Source organism: Calidris pugnax, unplaced genomic scaffold (assembly GCF_001431845.1).
Source record: "Calidris pugnax isolate Ruff unplaced genomic scaffold, ASM143184v1 scaffold514, whole genome shotgun sequence".
In the NCBI taxonomy this organism is placed as follows: domain Eukaryota; kingdom Metazoa; phylum Chordata; class Aves; order Charadriiformes; family Scolopacidae; genus Calidris; species Calidris pugnax.
Genome location: NW_015091221.1, coordinates 18,418 through 36,925, shown reverse-complemented (window position 1 = coordinate 36,925; position 18,508 = coordinate 18,418). Strand labels below are relative to the sequence as shown.

The 18,508-nt window shown below is 38.9% G+C and overlaps 1 protein-coding gene across 1 annotated transcript in view; it reads left to right on the top strand.

Annotated features, from left to right (window-relative positions):
- FBXL3 (F-box and leucine-rich repeat protein 3) overlaps window positions 1-16,742 on the top strand; it is a 39,078-nt gene extending 22,336 nt beyond the window's left edge. Inside the window, exons 2-5 of the mRNA XM_014959837.1 lie at window positions 4,268-4,622; window positions 6,995-7,117; window positions 9,954-10,125; window positions 15,301-16,742. Coding sequence (XP_014815323.1) covers window positions 4,269-4,622; window positions 6,995-7,117; window positions 9,954-10,125; window positions 15,301-15,944 — 1,293 coding nt within the window. The 5' untranslated portion in view covers window position 4,268 and the 3' untranslated portion in view covers window positions 15,945-16,742. The remainder of the gene's footprint in view (window positions 1-4,267; window positions 4,623-6,994; window positions 7,118-9,953; window positions 10,126-15,300) is intronic.
- Window positions 16,743-18,508: the final 1,766 nt, after the last annotated feature.

Genomic DNA, 18,508 nt, shown 5'->3' with positions numbered 1-18,508 from the left:
GTTGGGGGTTTTCTTTTTTGGGGGATGGTTGGCTTGGTTTTTTTTTTTTTTTTTTTTTTTTTTTTCTCCTTTCTGTCAAGATCTTAGGTTTTGAAGCAAAGTTCATTAAAGCAGCAGTTTGGAAAATCTGATGAGCGATAAGTGTGTCCTGAGTATGCCAGAGAGAGTTAAAAGCAAGATTGATGTGTTGTAAGACTTGCTAAGCAATCACAGTTTGAAAAAAATAGGTAGCACTTATACAGTAATGTGCTAACATGGAACTTTGCATCAGTGTCTTCCTCACCACAAGTTATTTCTGTTGGCCTTGGATTTAAAACTATTAGATCTTTAGACTGTCAGATACAGTTATGCACTTCATTTTGTTTTATGTATTTGCCTGTTCCTATATTAAATTTGCAGAAAGGTTTACTCTCTTAAGGGGCCTTATTTTTTTTTTTTTTACAAGTAATTTTTTGATGACTGCAAACTTCTGTAGGCAAATATGCATTCTTTAAATTTTGTGTTTATTATTGGGCGTGTTAAGAGGTTGAAATAACTTTTTAAAAACATAACTGATTTCAATAAATTCTGAAACAAGATGACAAAAATCAGATTAACAAATTAATTAGAAATTAGGTGACAAACCAGTCATCTGATTCTTAAAATATTTTTTTTTATCTTGAACTTAGATACTTTTTTATCTTTTGAAAAAGTTCCACGAGGAAATATTTTTTTAAACTGAATGATTACTCTCTGTTTTCAATTACAGAAGCATCCAAGATGTTGGTAACAAAAAAGTTGCCTGAAAATGTGTTTTACCATTCCCTACTTATCAAGCCATGGCACTTAGAACACATAGCTTCATATTTTAAAACTTGGAAGACTGTGACCTGAAATTCATCATCAGTATAGTTCTATTAATGGCCACATTGTCCCTTTTCTTCGTGGGCTGTTTATAAAAACTTCAGATAGTACCCAACAACTTCAGGAGTGGGTTTTCATCTGCAACCAGCGTGTATTAACTACTAAGAACTCATCGAAGTTAGCTCAGAGATGCAGCTTGTAAGTTGGCTGTTCTTGACCTCCTCCACTTCTATCAGCCATGTCTCGGAGGTTATTTTTCCAGTTGAAATATTCATACAGTTTTGTCAGTGGCAGCTCACTCCTGTTTTTTTCTTTTCTGGGGGGGGAAGTGCGAAATCTAGTACTTGTGTCTTTGAAAAGATCAGTTATAGCGTTGTCTACGTGAATCAACTCCACTGTACGTGCACAATAGCCCCTATAATGTGATAAGGGAGAAACTGCATAGCTTGACCCTCTAATGCTGTGATAAAAGTAGCCTGCCTAACTAGAAAATTTATGCATGTGTATTACCTTATTAGCAAAAGATGAAGCGATCTCTGTAAGGGAAGGCTTGGAGAGCCGAGTCTAACCTTGTGTGTATTACCTTATTAGCAAAAGATGAAGCAGGATCTCTGTAAGGGAAGGCTTGGAGAGCCAAGTCTAACCTTATGGAGTTTTTACAGTTGAACAAGAGATGGCTTTGGAAAGACTTAAAAGACATCAAACATCCCAAATTTGGCAAGTGTATAGCTTGTGTATGGTAGTTGTTTGTTATAACCTAGTTGTTTGGAAGATCTGTTTAGCAGCCTAAAATTTAAAGGAGTATTGCATTTCAGACTAGGTTATTAGAAATAATATGCTTAGACTACGCTTAGCAGTTGTCTCAGATACAAACATGACAGGTTTGCAGTGAATTTGATAATCTGATTCTTGATTAGTTTTGTTTAATTATTCAGTTTTAACAGTTGCAAAGTCCAGTTCCTTCATCTTTTTATTAGTTGCAGATGGTTCTAAGTTGCTATTCAGTTTTCTTGCTTTTCTTCTGTACCAGTGAAGTTAGTGGCTCAGCAGCAGAACTTTCTCTGGGCTGGAAAGCTTGTTTCAGCACAGGAGTGATGTTTTGCATAGTTTCATAGTCATGAGCTGTGAATCACAGTAAATAGTTCTCAGGAAGCAAGTAGAGGTTTTTGCACAGTAGCATTTTCATCTTACGCTTGCCCTGAAGTGCTACTGGGATAAAAAAATGAAGTTGAAAAAAAAATCGAGCCAAACTGTGTTCATCAGTCTTTCATGACAGTATGTTCTGGTTTGTTTACATCATTTTATGAATAGCTACAGACCTTTAGTGGTAGCTTACTTTTGTCATGTGAGTAGGTAGCATTAAAGTGTTTTGAAGATTGATAAAGAGATGCTGGCTTTGAGAAAATAATCTGATGCATTGGATGATAAACAGTGTAACTTTTCACTCGTATGTCTACTGTATTACATTTGGTTTTTAAAAAGACTTCTAAACCTTCATTTAGTTGCAGTACATAGCAGAGAAAGTTAATTGGCTGGGTCCCAAATGAACTGGGCATATGATAATCTTGTATGTGTAATTGTACTTGAATGTTAAACCAGAATGATTTTACTGTGTGTATAAAGTCCACGTTTATCTTATAGAAATCATGGGGGCTGGGGAGTGCTTATACAAGCCCATCCCAGGCCTGGATTCCATTAGCTTTTTAGGGACTAGAGTGTATTGTAGTTCATTGTCAGGTCTCATTCCTAGTCCTTTAGGACATGATATATGTTGCAGCTTTTTAGGGACTAGAGTGTATTGTAGTTTATTGTGAGGTCTCATTCCCAGTCCTTTAGGACATGATATACATTGCATTGAGGCTTTAAAAAAAAAAAGATTGGATGTAAGTTCAATTATAAGCTGGCATGTAAAAAAGAGCACGCTTTGATCAAAACCCAATGCTAGATTTACTTCAGATGTATGTAGTGGTGGTTTTTTCTTCCCTCTTTAATAACCTAATGTAGGGTAGAATATCTGTAAGAGACCACTATGCCATTAGCTTTTTAGGGACTAGAGTGTATTGTAGTTTATTGTGAGGTCTCATTCCCAGTCCTTTAGGACATGATATACATTGCATTGAGGCTTTAAAAAAAAAAAGATTGGATGTAAGTTCAATTATAAGCTGGCATGTAAAAAAGAGCACGCTTTGATCAAAACCCAATGCTAGATTTATTTCGGATGTATGTAGTGGTGTTTTTTTTTTTTTTCCTCTTTAATAACCTAATGTAGGGTAGAACATCTGTAAGAGACTGCTATAGAAGAAGTACATGCTACTGAGAATGAGGTAGCATTTTGCCTCAGACTTGCTGAATTCAATATGATTTTGAAGAAAGTTTGCTGACTTTTCTGTAAACTCTTTTTGTGGGTTGAAACTTCCAGACCGTTACTGGAAATCTTTCATAATCCCTATTTACTAGTTAGTTGGGAAAAATGAAAGCATGCCAATGTTCTTGGTGAAATAAGTTTTTTAAGGATACTGATCTAAAATAGATGCATATTGAAGTAACCATTTTTAAAAGTACGTAAATAAATAAAAGTTTCTTCCTGTCTGGGAATAAAAATGAATTGGACAGATGTAACATCTGCAAGATGCAATGCCTGCAAGCATTCATACACTCATTTACTTTCTTGCCTGACTTTTGCCTTCTGCAGTTTCAAATGTTGTTTCTGGTCAGTAGGACTGCGGCAGTAATACGCATGTCAGTGTTCTCAAGCATTCATACACTCATTTACTTTCTTGCATGACTTTTGCCTTCCACAGTTTCAGATGTTTCTGGAAAATAGGACTGGGGCAGCAATATGCATGTCAGTGTTCACAAAATTGTTTAGAAGAATATCTTTCCATTTGTAGGAAAGTAGAATGATAATCAATAAAACAGTATCAAAATTGTTTAGAAGAATATCTTTCCATTAGTAGGAAAGTAGAATGATAATCAACAAAACAGTAAAACAAATTGGGTTCAAAGCGGTCCCAAACACAGAAGTGAAGCACTGAAAGGAGAGTGACTGTTACAAATGGATTTGCAGTGTTAATGATTAAAGAAATAATATTAAAGATGTCTGTTTAGATGGTAAAGTTACTTTTAGACTGCCACTTCAAATTCATTGTTACTTGTTGGTTGGGTTTTTTTTCCTCCATATAGGGGAGGAAAAAAAACAACTGCAAAAGCATGCAGTTACTTTTAGACTGCTACTTCAAATTCATTGTTACTTGTTGGTTGGGTTTTTTCCCTTCATATAGGGGAGGAAAAAAAACAACCGCAAAAGCATGGTTACAGAAAATGTGCTTTTTCACCTCCACTGTTTTCTATTAATATTATTCTTCTCAGCTTTGTTACATTTACAGAATTCATGATAGATTTTTTTTTTTTTCTATGTCTATAGAATGAAACGAGGAAGGAAAACTAATGAGGCCAACAGCAGCTCATCTGAAGAGACAGAATCCAAGAGACACAAGGTTATAGAGGAGAACAGCACAGCTGTGCAGAGTCCTGACTGGGCCAACCTGCTCCAAGACATTATCCTGCAGGTGTTTCAGTACTTGCCCCTTCTGGACCGTGCTCATGCGTCGCAGGTCTGCCGAAGCTGGAACCAGGTGTTTCATATGCCTGATCTCTGGAGGTGTTTTGAGTTCGAACTGAATCAACCAGCTACGTCTTACTTGAGGGCCACGCATCCTGAACTCATCAAGCAAATAATAAAGAGGCATTCCAATCACCTGCAGTATGTAAGCTTCAAGGTAGTGTATTTTTGAGGCTTTTTAAAAGTAATTTTGTAAAAATAAAAGCATCTGTCAAACTTAGTTCTTTTTATTTTTTTTTTGTTTTATTCAGAATGTTTAAAGGAAGTATGCCTGATGCTTTTGAGACAGTTTGGATCTATATAACTATTAAAGCATGAGAGATATGACTTAATTAACATCAGTAATTGTAATACTGATGATAAGTGCTAATTGACAATTGTGATCAAAACATTTGAACATGCTGAAAATTAACATCGCTAAATGTTAGGAAAGGCTTATATCCTAAAGGCTTATCACCTATTTTTGTGATTAGGTTTGTCAGTTAATTAAAAAGAAGTATGGCAGCTCTCTGTGGTAAGCCTTGTTTTCAGGCTTGGTATAGTGAAGAAATGTGTTCTCTAAATGGGCATATAGACGTAGAGATTATCTCCCGATTCAGTTATTTATTTGGACATATTTTCAGGACCAAAACTTGGAATAACAGTTCTGAAAATACTTTTTCATTGCCTTAATTCCATTAGTTGGGGATTTTTTTTGTTGTTTTTTTTTCTTTTTTCCTGTAGCATCTTAGCTGCTTAGAATTCTGCCTCAATGAGTGGGCAGAAGTACTTCAGTTCTGATACTGCTGTATATTTGGGTACCTGCCTCAGAATTAAGTATTATCAGGATGCATAAACTGGGGATTTTCCCATGTCACATCCTGTAGGGAGCTGGATCTGATATTCATGGTTAGAAAACATCTAACACAGAGAGTGACATCAGTACTACTAGTAAGCAACTAGCAGTTTAGTAGTAAATTATGTGGGATTTTCCGTGTATGGCATCTACTCAGTACAGCTGAGTTTCAGTTGACTGAAAAAGTACGTGGGATTTGCACGGAATGGTGTATCTACTGATTGTGCTTGGCTGAGAAGTACCATTTGGTGAGAACTAGCTTTGTTAACATCACAGAGTTATTTTCAGCAGATGAAAACCTTTAACATTGGCCTCCATATCGCTGTGTTTTGGAAAGGTGTTGTGAAAGACTGACTGCATATACATCAGCTATGTGACAAATTTGGGAAGTAGATTACTTAGCAGCAAGGTGGACATACTGGTCGTTTGTTTCTGAGATCTGGCAGTTTTTACATAGGAATCATCAGCATGTGGGTAACTGGGACGCCTCTGCCCAATGACAGGTATTGCTACTGTTTAATGAGGTATTAGATGTAAATTGGTTATTACAAAGTTTGCAGGAATTTAGCTGTATCCGAATAAAGAAAATTTATAGCAGTATTGGAATTGCCTTCCAGTGTATTATCACCAGCCAGTGTTGCTTTGCACCACATGTTTTTGAAGGGTTTCAGATGCCTTTCACCAGTAGGGTGCTACCCGTGTCATTTCTTGTACATGTCCCTTCCGTTGTCCTTCAGGATTGCAGAAGGAACACTAGATAGTAGGAAAAGCTAAGTAGCGAGGATAATCACAAGGAAGTGGATATAACACTGATTGCTGCTCTGTTGAGGCTGAAAACTTGGGATTTTTTTTTTTTTTTTGTAGGCAAAGGAAGATTGCATTGTTGATAATCGAGGTTTCTCATCTTGTGTTTGGGCAGAAAATGAACATTCATTGGATTAGATCAGTTGCTGACAAGGTAGCATGGCTGATGGTAGACCTAAACTTGATTCCAAGATCAATTTTTTTACTGTTCTGTAGGTTTGCAAAGCTGTCACATCTACCGTATATAAGAGGTTATCCGGAAGGGACACTGAGTGTTGAGCAAAATCCACTGGAGGCACATGAAGTGATTCAATTGTGTAACAAGCTGACTAATGAAGATTTTTTTCAGAGTATCTGTTGCATATCTGTTGTGGTATAAATGATGAAGACCCAGTCATATAAGTTCATATGATAGTGCACTTAACACTCCAGCAGCTTTATGTTATGAGCTGAGTCACTGTAAAAGGAAGCAGCTTTTTCACACACTTAAGGGTTTATAGAATTCCCACATTTGGGAAATGAAGAATGTAAAGAGGAAGCGAGGCAGACTCTACACCCAAATGAACTTCCACTTATTATTTGATGTGGATTGAGTATCTTGGAACAAACTGTTTAGCTGACCCATCACCATGCTAAATTTTACCAAACTGTTTAGCATAGTGGTAAATTTATAGCAAATTATAATGGATTTTTCATATGTACTTCTGGGGGGAAAAAAGAATGACTTTGGATTCCCAATGCGGTGTGTTGCAGTTTTTATTGATGTCACGCTTTAGAAGGTAAAGCAGGGAAAAAAGCCAACATTCAAGCACATCTACTCTACTCTGATTTTTTGTAAAGAGTGTGTTTGATGCAGTATTTTCTGAACAATAAATCTGTTTTGGTTTAAGGTGGACAGTAGCAAGGAATCTGCAGAAGCTGCTTGTGATATTTTGTCACAGCTTGTGAATTGCTCACTGAAAACACTTGGGCTAATTTCAACTGCCCGGCCAAGCTTCATGGATTTACCAAAGGTATTTTAAGATGTATATCTTTTCTATAGCAAAGTATTGCAGTGTTTCATACAGTATTTCTATAACTTTACGTGAAGTTTTTCTGTAAAAATATAAATATTTGGCCAAGAAAATGTCATTACTGGGCTCTATTAAAGGGAGGAACTAAGATGTATTAAGATGGATAACTCACTTATTCTCTGCATCATATGAGAACTTAGTCCTGACCTTGTTCTATTGACCTCGATGTAATACTTGGCAATACGCTGCAAATCAGGAGGCCAGACAGCTCCTGTCTGTCTGACTGCACTGTGGGACTGTGGGGGGTGTTTAGGAGACAACTGTAATTGAATGAGTGACAGAGTTTTATCCAGGTGGACTTGCTGTACGGATTATATTATCCTCGAGCTCTCTTTCACAGGTGGTATGATCATGATTTTCAGTACTTTGTCACAGATTCTTAGGCAAAGTGCACTGTATTTCTGAAACTTTCTCTCTTTTTTACCTTGAATGTTTGCCAAAATTAGATTTTGTTAGAAGGCATCTAATCTAAAAGACAACACATCTCTTGCATGTGCTTCTAAACAAGAATTCCTTCTAGTGAGGTAGAAATGTGCTATTGTTGAGGAGCAGGAGAGTGGCTGGGGTAGCCTGGGCCACTTGCTTTATGCCAGGAACATCTTGGATGTCTCGCAGCCTCAGTTCCTAAATCTAGTCCGTGTTTATGCGAAGGGCCAGATACAAGTAGACTATTAGCTGGGTCTCAGTGATGTCATTGCTGATGATGGCAACAAGGACAAGGAAGAAGTAGGGACAGCCTCAGGAAAGGAAGTAGGCTATCGGGTTTAAGCAAGGTTAGTGACAGAAGGATTATCAATTATTATCCTTGACAACTGCGTCATGTAATTCTTTTGAAGATGTATTTTTAATCCTTAATTTTCAAAGAGGCTTTCCAGATCTTTAATTAGTTTCTGTATGATTTTTTTCCTTTTTTAACATGCCTGTAAGAAAACCTGAACGTATTGGAAAAAATCCACAGTGTCAGTGTGTTAGCAATACTTTGTTATTTCAGCTCTGGCATATTATTTCATTGCTTAATCTGAATGCTATTTTAGCTCTCTCACTTAATTCTCTCTGGAGGGATATCTTACAGTCCTATTAAGCTTGATGAATAATTATTTGTAATCACTCATACTATGGTCTTACTCGGCTTCAAGTCTTCTAAAATACAGGCTTCTGGGTTTTTTGTTCCTAACACTTTCACATGTGGCCTTTAAAAAAAATATGTTCAAAATGAGCCAAAATCAGCTCTAGGCATAATTTGCCTTTTGTTGTTTACCACTCCAGTAATATTGTCACTGACATACAGTGCCAGCAAGGATTTTTACATTTTCTTAGACCGCTAATGAAGCTAAAGAATTTAATTGGACCATGAATAAGTTCATGTGGGCAGCTGTTAGTAACAAGCTTGCTGACAAGCAAGCAAAGGTTAATGGATCTAAAAAATGGTTAACACTACACAATTCTTTTGGTTTTATTTATTTTTAATTGGACTGTTTAGGAAATCTGAACTACTTTGCATTATCTACATCGGCACTCTTTTGATTTCAAGTAACGTGACATCTGGCAAATATTTGCAAATCACATTCAGCGTTGTGTTGCTCAGTCTTTTCACTGAGCACATTCTGTGTGAATCGTTTAAAGAATCATACTATAGGCTACATATGTGGCAATGCTGAAAAGACATTAAATCACCAGCTTTTACGTTTTGGGATGTTGCCTGTCTTCTATGATTCTGTTAGCTCTTCAGTCTACAGTTTCAAGTTACCTGTTTTTGTCAACATAGTTAACTTTCTTTGCCTTTCTATTTAACAGCCTTCTTGGTGAAGGGAATTACATTATAAATACAGAGAATTAAAACCCAATCCTAACACTGTAATAGTATTTCCACTCTGTATTCTGAAAGGACCTTTTTTTAGTACGTAACATGCATAATCAGCATATTGTCAGTATAATTGGGAGTGGTCCCTAAAGCCAAAATGCCTTAATGCTTCTAATTTCAACTTTCCATTTAAGTGAACTGGCGTTGACAGTTTATGTTAATGTGAAAATATTAATTCCTGCTCTAAATCTAATTGTGAGTTTTAGCAGAAACCACAAACATATAACATAAGAATGAACATATGCTGCTGCCAGGCTTTGTCTTGTATAACTGTATTCAGGATTCTACATGTGGCTTAGAATGAAACAGTATTGAAATCAAAGTAGCAAGTAATTTTATGGGATAGTCCACGTAGTGCATGGAGTAGATACTTTTTTAAAAGTCTTCTATTCACTCAATTTTGTAAGAAATCACGAAGATAAGCTAATTATTCACTTTCTTCATACCACCAGTGATTTCTGCTAGCACTTCTGTATCTGCTCCTCAGTCAGTGTTTCTCTAGTTAAGGTGTCCTGGACTCTCTCTTTACTGCTGAATTTCAGTGCTTACATAAAAACACTGAGGAACAACCTTGAGCCCTGCACCTATATTATCTATGCTGCTTAAACTGGTGATTAATTGATCACCTGCTGCTTGGCTCTATTTCTAGAAGATGCTTCTTTGGAGTGCAACTTGCAAATTATACTCAAAATTAGAGCTTCTAGACTTTCTCTTTGCTTGTGGTCTTTCTACAGATTTAAGTTTGTGCAGTGGATTGTCCTGTGTCGTGTTCTTCATTTATGTTTAATGTTAGACATTCTGATTCGCCAAATGCTGTCAGTAAGTAAAAAAGAACTAGGAGTGCCATGTACAGTGTAAAACTGTTGAGATTTCTATTTCAGATAAATGTTTCATTTAAACTTTCTTTTTTTCCAGTCTCACTTTATTTCTGCACTGACAGTGGTGTTTGTAAACTCCAAATCCCTCTCTTCACTTAAGATTGACGATACACCAGTAGATGATCCATCTCTCAAAGTGCTAGTGGCTAACAACAGTGACACACTCAAACTGTTGAAAATGAGCAGTTGTCCTCACGTTTCTCCAGCTGGTAAGATACTGTGTTTTGGGTTGTTTTGTGTGTGTTTTTTTTTTTTTTAATGAATGCATTAAATTCTGTCTGAAAGCAGTAGACTTTTGAAAAAATAGGGGTGGGGTGAGAGCAAGGGTGAATGGGGTATCTACAGCAACTGTCACTGAATCAAATACTAATTTAGCTGGTTGTCAATCCATCCATTCCACCATTTCCAGAGTGACTACTGAGCTAATAATAAAATGGAGCATGTTTATTCTGGATAGATAACTAACCTCTGCTGGAACTTGTATGTACTGACTTGATAGTGCACTACATCTGCAATGACTGTTTAAGTATTCCAGTATAATTAAGCTTTTTGGAATGTGAATTCCTTTTCCACAGTTCGTTATGTCTGAGTTTTGAGTCTTGCAATGTCAGGGATTATGAAGATGCTGGGTCAGTCATTCTGAAAGCAAGCAGTTTAATCTTTTACTGAAGGTGAAGTGCAGACAGCATCAATGAAGGGGAGATGAGACTGAGCAGTGCAGAACTTGTGCCATTACCAAATGTACTTCATTTGCACTCTAAATGTGTTTGTAGCAAGAATGAAGACAGCTTATATCAGAGTGAAAGCACTTTGATTGTTGAAGTTCATAGAATTAATGTTCGTGGAAGATTGACGCAACGCACAGCAAGTTTGAGATTTTAAGTGTAAAGTTGATGGGCTGTGAATCAGTTTTTCACTGAGAAAGGGAAGAGGAATTGTAAATAAATGAGATGCTGGCAACTTAAGTTAAATTCCTCTTCTGAGGAAAGTGGAAACTATTGTAGTCACCATAGCTTTCTTCCTGCAAATATATTTCAACTGTAAATATTACGTATGTTATATGCAAGATTCACTGGTGTGGAAAACAACACTGTAGCAGAGGGAATGTTGCAGTAGTGATAACAAGCAAAACACAAACTTAATACCTTTTGCAGGTGTTAGAATTCAAACTGTGTGTTTGAATTTATATAAAGAGGTCCTGAAAATGCAGATTTTCCCAGCAAAGCATTCACCAGCCTGTTAACTGGAATGTTACTTCCTTCAAGGCTTCATAATCAAAGATAGAGGGTTGTTTAAAGTAGCTTGAGTGACTGGTTTTTCTGACATTTTGTTTGAGAATCCCTGTGTGTGAGAAGTATGGGAGCCATAATGTGTCTGCCAAGAGGATGTGTCTTACATGATGTTTTAAGTTGAAGGAGCAATGGGTAAGAAATGGCAACACCCATTTAAGGAACAAGGAGCACAATTACTGTTGTCCTTGATGGAGTGGGGGTGCATAGAATGGCATCAGATGCGTTAGTGACAAAACCAGAGGGTGCTCAGCAAACAGGAGGAGAATTTTATTGCTTAATTCAGGTCTGGCTGTGCCTTGGGATGGAGAGAAAAAAGTGGAACAAAAGAAAGGAACTGGTATGGGAATAGTTGGCTTTGGAGCAGACAGGCAGCAAAAATGTGACTTTTGAAGGACAATGAGAAACTTGGAGCACTGAGACTTACCTAGATTTTTTTTTTTTCCTAAGGGGAATATTGTAATTAGCAGGCTGCTATAAATGTGGAAAAAACTTAAATTGAGCCAAAAGACCCATGAGTTATGCAAAACTAATTACTTACAGACGCATTTAAAATTGTATAACGTGCCTTCAAATAGCACTTTGGGGGGTGGGGGTAACATTCAGTACTAGATCAGTTCTTAAGAATTTTGTTAGTGAAGGTCAGAGAAGAGTCATGCAAGTAGTGCAAGAGACTCCACTACTGCAGGGATAAAGGGTAAAGATTGTCATGAGACTGAATTGATTCCAGAAGATGCTGTAAATAATCCCTAAGTTACTGCACAAAGATGGAGGCATGTTTGGGTTTGGGCTGGAGAAACTCAGGCAGTGGTGCATTTCTAAATTTTGTGAACAGCTGTGAAGTTTCTTCTGCTTGCTGTTTCCCTTCTGAACTTTAACTTGCTTTAGAACTGCAACAAAGCAATGGTTATTTTTGAATCCATATTGATGTGCTGTTGATTATTATCTGAAATATTAGCCGTTGGAACAGGGGGAACTGACAGCTATCCTGTAAAGGCCGTGTTTCTGCTCTGCTTGGAGGGTAGGAGGTTTGCTTCTCTTTGAATGGGGGGGTGGAGGAGAAGAGTGGATGTGGGGTGTGTCTGCATCAGCAGTTCAGTAGAGGGGTTTTTTGTCTGTGTGACATCAGAACAATTTACCTCTTGGTGCCACAAAGGCAGAGGCATGGCCTAGGCATGTTGTAGGAGTGCACGCCTTGCAGCCTGGGGTCCAGGCAGGCCCTCCAGTAACTATCTCCTTCCCCTCTACTCTGCCCTGGTGAGGCCCCATCTGGAGCACTGTGTCCAGTTCTGGGCCCCCCAGTTCAAGAAGGACAGGGAACTGCTGGAGAGGGTACAGCAGAGGGCTACGAAGATGATTAGGGGCCTGGAGCATCTCCCTTATGAGGAGAGGCTGAGAGACTTGGGTCGTCTTAGCCTAGAGAAGAGAAGACTGAGAGGGGGATCTGATCAACACCTATAAGTACTTAAAGGGTGGGTGTCAAGAGGATGGGACTGGTCTTTTTTCAGTGGTGCCCAGTGACAGGACAAGAGGAAATGGGCACAACCTTGAATATAAGAACTTCCACCTAAACATGAGGTGGAAGGTCTGCTAAAACTTCTGAGCATGAGGTCTGCTAAAATGGGGTGGTCACAGTAGCCCTTAGGGGAGTATCGCTTTAAGAGTAACTTTTTTTGTTATGATTTAAGGACAGGAAATGATGTCTGGAATGTGTTGAAGATATTTCTAAGGTTATTTTAATTTTATACTCCAATTTAAAAAAAAAAAATAAATCCTGGATTTTCACTTCGTCTTTGATACCATACCCTCCACCCTAAATGAAATAATGAGTATGCTTGTATATATAAACTATTTCTACAGGAAATAGTTGCAGTAAGATTTGGGTTAAAATACTATTTACCTAAATTGTGCTTTTTAAGATTCATTTAAGAAACTTTTTGTATTTGAAAGGATAGTATTCAATACAGTTAAAAGCTTCTGATGCATGTGTTCTTGCAGATCCTCAGGTGGAAAATACTTTTTTGGTATATATGTTCATACAATGCAGTATTTTTATGGTAATTTTTTTAAAGAATGTGATTTTAGCCTCATTATAGGCTTTTGAGCTTAATAGCTGCATCTTAAAATAACGGCTCTTTTTCTATACTACTTCCCACTGCTTCAAAGCTAGAGTCTACTGAGCTCAGGTTTTTCAGTCACATACTAAATGCCATGTTCTCATCTCCTCTATTAATGGAAAGCCCAGATCCTGAATTTCACGCGGTTTTCTGGGTCACATGAAATGCAGAGGGCTGTATGCTTTTTTTAGTCCTTTTGTTGTTGTTGTTTATTTTTAAGCAGTGTTACCAGTGTGGTACCATTGCTTGTATCTAGAAATAGGATGAGTAGAAACCTTATAGACTGAACTGAATTCTTGTCTTCCGTGAGGAGCAGGTTATATTAATTCACTAAAGGGAGAGTGTAAAAGTCACTGTTCTAGGAAATACTGCTCTCGGTTTTTAGTGTTTTCCCTCTTTTTTTTTTTTTTTTGGCTGTTGCTTTGCCAAATTTAAATACTTATATTTTGCTAGAAAGAACAAATACTGACAGCAGCAAGTTCTGTATTGAATTAAAATCTAGCACTCGTTTTATGTTTGCTTCCCTCAGGTGACAGATTTCATAGAATCATAGAATTGCCCAGGCTGGAAGGGACCTCCAAAGGTCATCTAGTCCGGCCTCCCCACAGTCAGCAGGGACACCCCCAACTAGACCAGGTTGCCCAGGGCCTTGTCGAGCCTCACCTTGAATATCTCCAGGGATGGGGCCTCAACCACCTCCCTGGGCAACCTGTTCCAGTGCTCCACCACCCTCACAGTAAAGAACCCCCTCCTGATCTCCAATCTAAATCTGTTCCCCAATTCTGTTCCCATTTCATTCATGGCTGCCTTGTCAGCCACAGAGGGACAGCAGTTCTTCCAGAGCAGGCCAGGGAAATGCTTTTATTATGAATAAACCCCTTTTACAAAATGGAATTTGTGTATATATGGCCTTACAAGAGGCAGAACAGTCAGAGTATGCTTTTTATATGTTTGTCACATGAATCATAGAATCATAGAATCATTGAGGTTGGAAGAGACCCTTGGGATCATCATGTCCAACCATCTACCCTACTCTACAAAGTCCTCCCCTACACCATATCCCTCAGTACCGCATCTAAACGTCCTTTAAACACAGCCAGGGATGGTGACTCCACCACCTCCCTGGGCAGCCTGTTCCAATGCCCGACCACTCTCTCTGTGAAGAATTCCTTCCTAATGTTCAATCTATACCTATCCTGTTGGAGCTTGAAGCCGTTCCCTCTAGTTCTGTCACTAATTACCTGTGAGAAGAGACCAGCACCAACCTCTCTACAGTGTCCTTTCAAGTAGTTGTAGAGAGTGATGAGGTCTCCCCTCAGCCTCCTCTTCCTCATACTTAACAGTCCCAACTCCCTCAGCCGCTCCTCATACGATTTGTTTTCCAGCCCCCTCACCAGCTTCGTTGCCCTCCTCTGCACTCGCTCCAGCACCTCGATATCTCTCTTGTATTGAGGTGCCCAGAACTGGACACAATACTCCAGGTGTGGCCTCACCAGTGCTGAGTACAGGGGCACAGTCACCTCCCTACTTCTGCTGGTCACATTATTTTTGATACAAGCCAGAATGCCGTTGGCTTTCTTGGCCACCTGGGCACAGATGAGAATCAACTCCCCCAGGAAAGTGTACAATGCAGTGTGTTAACTTGTACCTTTCCTCAGCAAATACTGATGTAGTCACTGTGTGTGTGTGTATCTTCTCGTGTAGGTACAAGGAAGTCCCAAGGCCATGCTGATGTGACAAAAGACTCAGCTCTGCCTGTCCAGTGTACCTGTGGTGATCTTAGCAAGGGGCTGGAACTGGGATGATCTTTAAGGTCCCTTCTAACCTGAACCATTCTAGGATTAGGTCCTGACTGCACGTTGAGATACACGGTCTTTGCGCTTCCTTGACCTACAGAAACACACTGTTTTGCGTTTCTCGTTCAGTGATTAGTATAATTAATCTGTGTAACCCCTTTCATAACGTTCTCTTTTCCCAGGTATCCTTTGCGTGGCCGACCAGTGTCACGGCCTACGTGAACTGGCGCTGAACTACCACCTGCTGAGCGACGAGCTCCTGCTTGCTCTGTCTTCTGAAAAACACGTCAGGTTGGAACACTTGCGCATCGACGTCGTCAGTGAAAATCCCGGACAGACTCAGTTCCACACCATCCAGAAGAGCAGCTGGGACGCTTTCATCAAGCATTCTCCTAAAGTGAATTTAGTCATGTACTTTTTCTTGTACGAAGAAGAGTTCGACCCCTTCTTTCGTTACGAGATACCCGTCACTCACCTCTACTTCGGCAGGTCGGTAAGCAAAGACGTCCTTGGGCGCGTGGGGATGACGTGCCCTCGGTTGGTTGAACTGGTGGTGTGCGCCAACGGGTTGCGGCCGCTGGACGAGGAGCTGATCCGCATTGCGGAGCGCTGCAAGTACCTGTCAGCCGTGGGCCTAGGGGAGTGTGAAGTCTCTTGCAGTGCCTTTGTGGAGTTTGTGAAGATGTGTGGCGGTCGGCTCTCTCAGCTCTCTATCATGGAGGAAGTTTTGATTCCCGATCAGAAATACAGCTTGGAGCAGATTCACTGGGAGGTTTCAAAGCATCTCGGGAGAGTCTGGTTCCCAGACATGATGCCCACGTGGTAAAGTCCTAAAGAGACTTCGGGGTGGATGGAATAGCACCTTAAACCCAAGCTTACCGTTTTGTAATCTACTGTATAAGCTTACTTAATACTATAGTTTTTACTATAAGGTACTACACTGTTTGATTAGAAAATCAATTTTTTCATTCAAAAATGATTTATGAAATGCAGATGGAAAAATAGAAATCACGGATAGCTCCAAAACCCATTTTCATCCAAACAAAAATCTGGTTTAGATTTGTTCTTTTTCATTGACAGCAACCTGAAACTTTGATGGAAATAAAAAAAAAGTGTTTAAAATATAGAAATGTACCTGCAAAATATCAGTTTTAATATCCAATCCATTTTTTGATTTGGATACTAGTATTGAGCACGATTAGATTTGATTTTAAAAACCAAACAGAACTCCACCGGAATTGCATGCTTCTGTTGCAGACTGTAGGATTTCTAAATCTAGTCACCTAGATGACAAGAGTAAGATTGCAAGGAGTATTTAGTAGGCTGTGAAATATACATGTTCTTTTATATAAAGTCATAAAAGACAAGAGCAATACGCAGTAATACAGTTTAGACAATTAAACTATTAAGTTTGCTACCTTCTTCAACAGATTATCAGATCCATCTAAAATGTATTTAGAGCGCAAACAAATCGTAGTGCGAGCTACCAAAAGTGGTGGGGGGCCCCCCCCCCCCCAGGCATTTTAATATAGTTTGCTTATGGGGGCTCAGATCTGTGTCTTAACCTGTTTTAAGGTATTTTATGTCTAGCTCAGGAAGCGAAAGCATTCTTGGGAAAAATGTAGATACATTGTATTTAAAACCACATTGGAGTTAATGAGCTGGTCTTGCACATTAACTGGTTTTGCAGCATAGGGTTAGATGGAATAATGTATAGTTTGTTAAATGAACCCTGCAGTGTTAAATGTGATGACGTGAATGTGAGACAAGAAAGTTAAAATTTGAACAGTGACCAAGAACCTTTTAACAAAATCTTAGACCATTTGGCTGCTTTCGATTTGAGAGAAATGACATTGTAACAGTTGCTTAAGCTGTATAAACTAATTGTATACTGTAAATCTGTTTCAGAAATGTTTATGTATAAAGTGAATGTTTGATAGATGATCATTTTGTATACCTTTAATCCAGCTAGTTTGATCGTTTCTTAATTATTTAAAAAACTTAAAAGCAGTAAACTTGCGTGAAGTAGAGCAGTAGGCAGAAATTTGTTTTGAATATTTGGTAAATCAGTTTTATTAAAGGAAGTTCTTAGTCTGTAATCGGTGTAGGCAACGTATTGCCTGTGATCTGGATGTGGCTTGTGACTTCATTTCTTACCGCCAACACTTACATTCATTTTCTTTTTTTTTTTTTTTTTTATATTCTTGATTGGTGAGGCTAAAGTGTTCAGGTGACTGCTGAATGCCTTGGAAGGGGTGGAGCTGCTCCGGCTCCAGGCTGTATCCAACAAAGCTGGTGGCTGCTTCTTGTTTTGAGCTGTTCAGCCAGTTCTGGGAATCGGTCGATTTTCTTCATTTCTGACTTCAGTAACGTTTCTCCAAATGTATAGTTCAAGTGTAATACACTTATGAGCGTATTTAAGTTCATAACTCTATTTTGAGCATTGCTCAGTGGACTGGACATCTTTATAGGGGAGTTGTATGTTTCTGTAGAGCTTTGATTTAAAAATCACGTTTTATGAAAGATGCATTTTTTTGTATTAGAATTTGTTAAATTAATGTAATACTATAATTAGCTTTTATTTGTATAAAAGGTGTCAATACATTTAGTCCGTAACAATAAAAAAGCTCAGTGTTTTTTTATATTCTGATTCTCTGAATTGCCTGTCTGAGAAAGGTGGAGTAACGCTTCTGAGGTGGGGAATAGGAGATGTTTTCACTAAATTAAGGTGTGAAGTAATCTCATTAGTTAGAAGTAATCTCAAATGCAGCTAAAACCTCTCTGGACCTTGACTGCTGGTGTCCTGATGCTGGCGCGGTGAATAGATCTGTTACTGCTGCAGCAGCGGCAAAAACTGAAAGGCAAGACACAGCCCAAATACCCAAGTTCCCTCACTTCTGGAGTTCGTGTCCCTGAATCCCAGTATCCTGCTTCCCACAGGGAGACCTCTGCTGGATCCTGAGGTGGGGAACATCTGAGCAGTTCAAGGCTTTATGCTTCATTCATAGAATCACAGAATGGTTTGGGTTGGAAGGGACCTTAAAGATCATTGAGTTCAAAGCCCCATCCAGCCTGGCCTTGAACACTTCCAGGGATGGGGCATCCACAGCTTCTCTGGGCAACCTGTTCCAGTGTCTCGCCACCCTCACAGGAAAGGATTTCTTTGTGATACCTAATCTAAATCTCCCCTCTCTCAACTTAAAACTGTTACCCTTTGTCCTATCACTCCACTCCCTGATAAAGAGTCCTTCCCCTCCCCCCCTTAGCCCCTTTCAGGTACTGGAGTTGTAGTGAAACTGCTTTCTTTCCCCAGCAAGGAAGCGGGCTGGCCTCTTCTGAGAAGGTCTCTGTTGTCTTGTGGAGACTTCAAAAAGTCCTTCATAGGTGTGA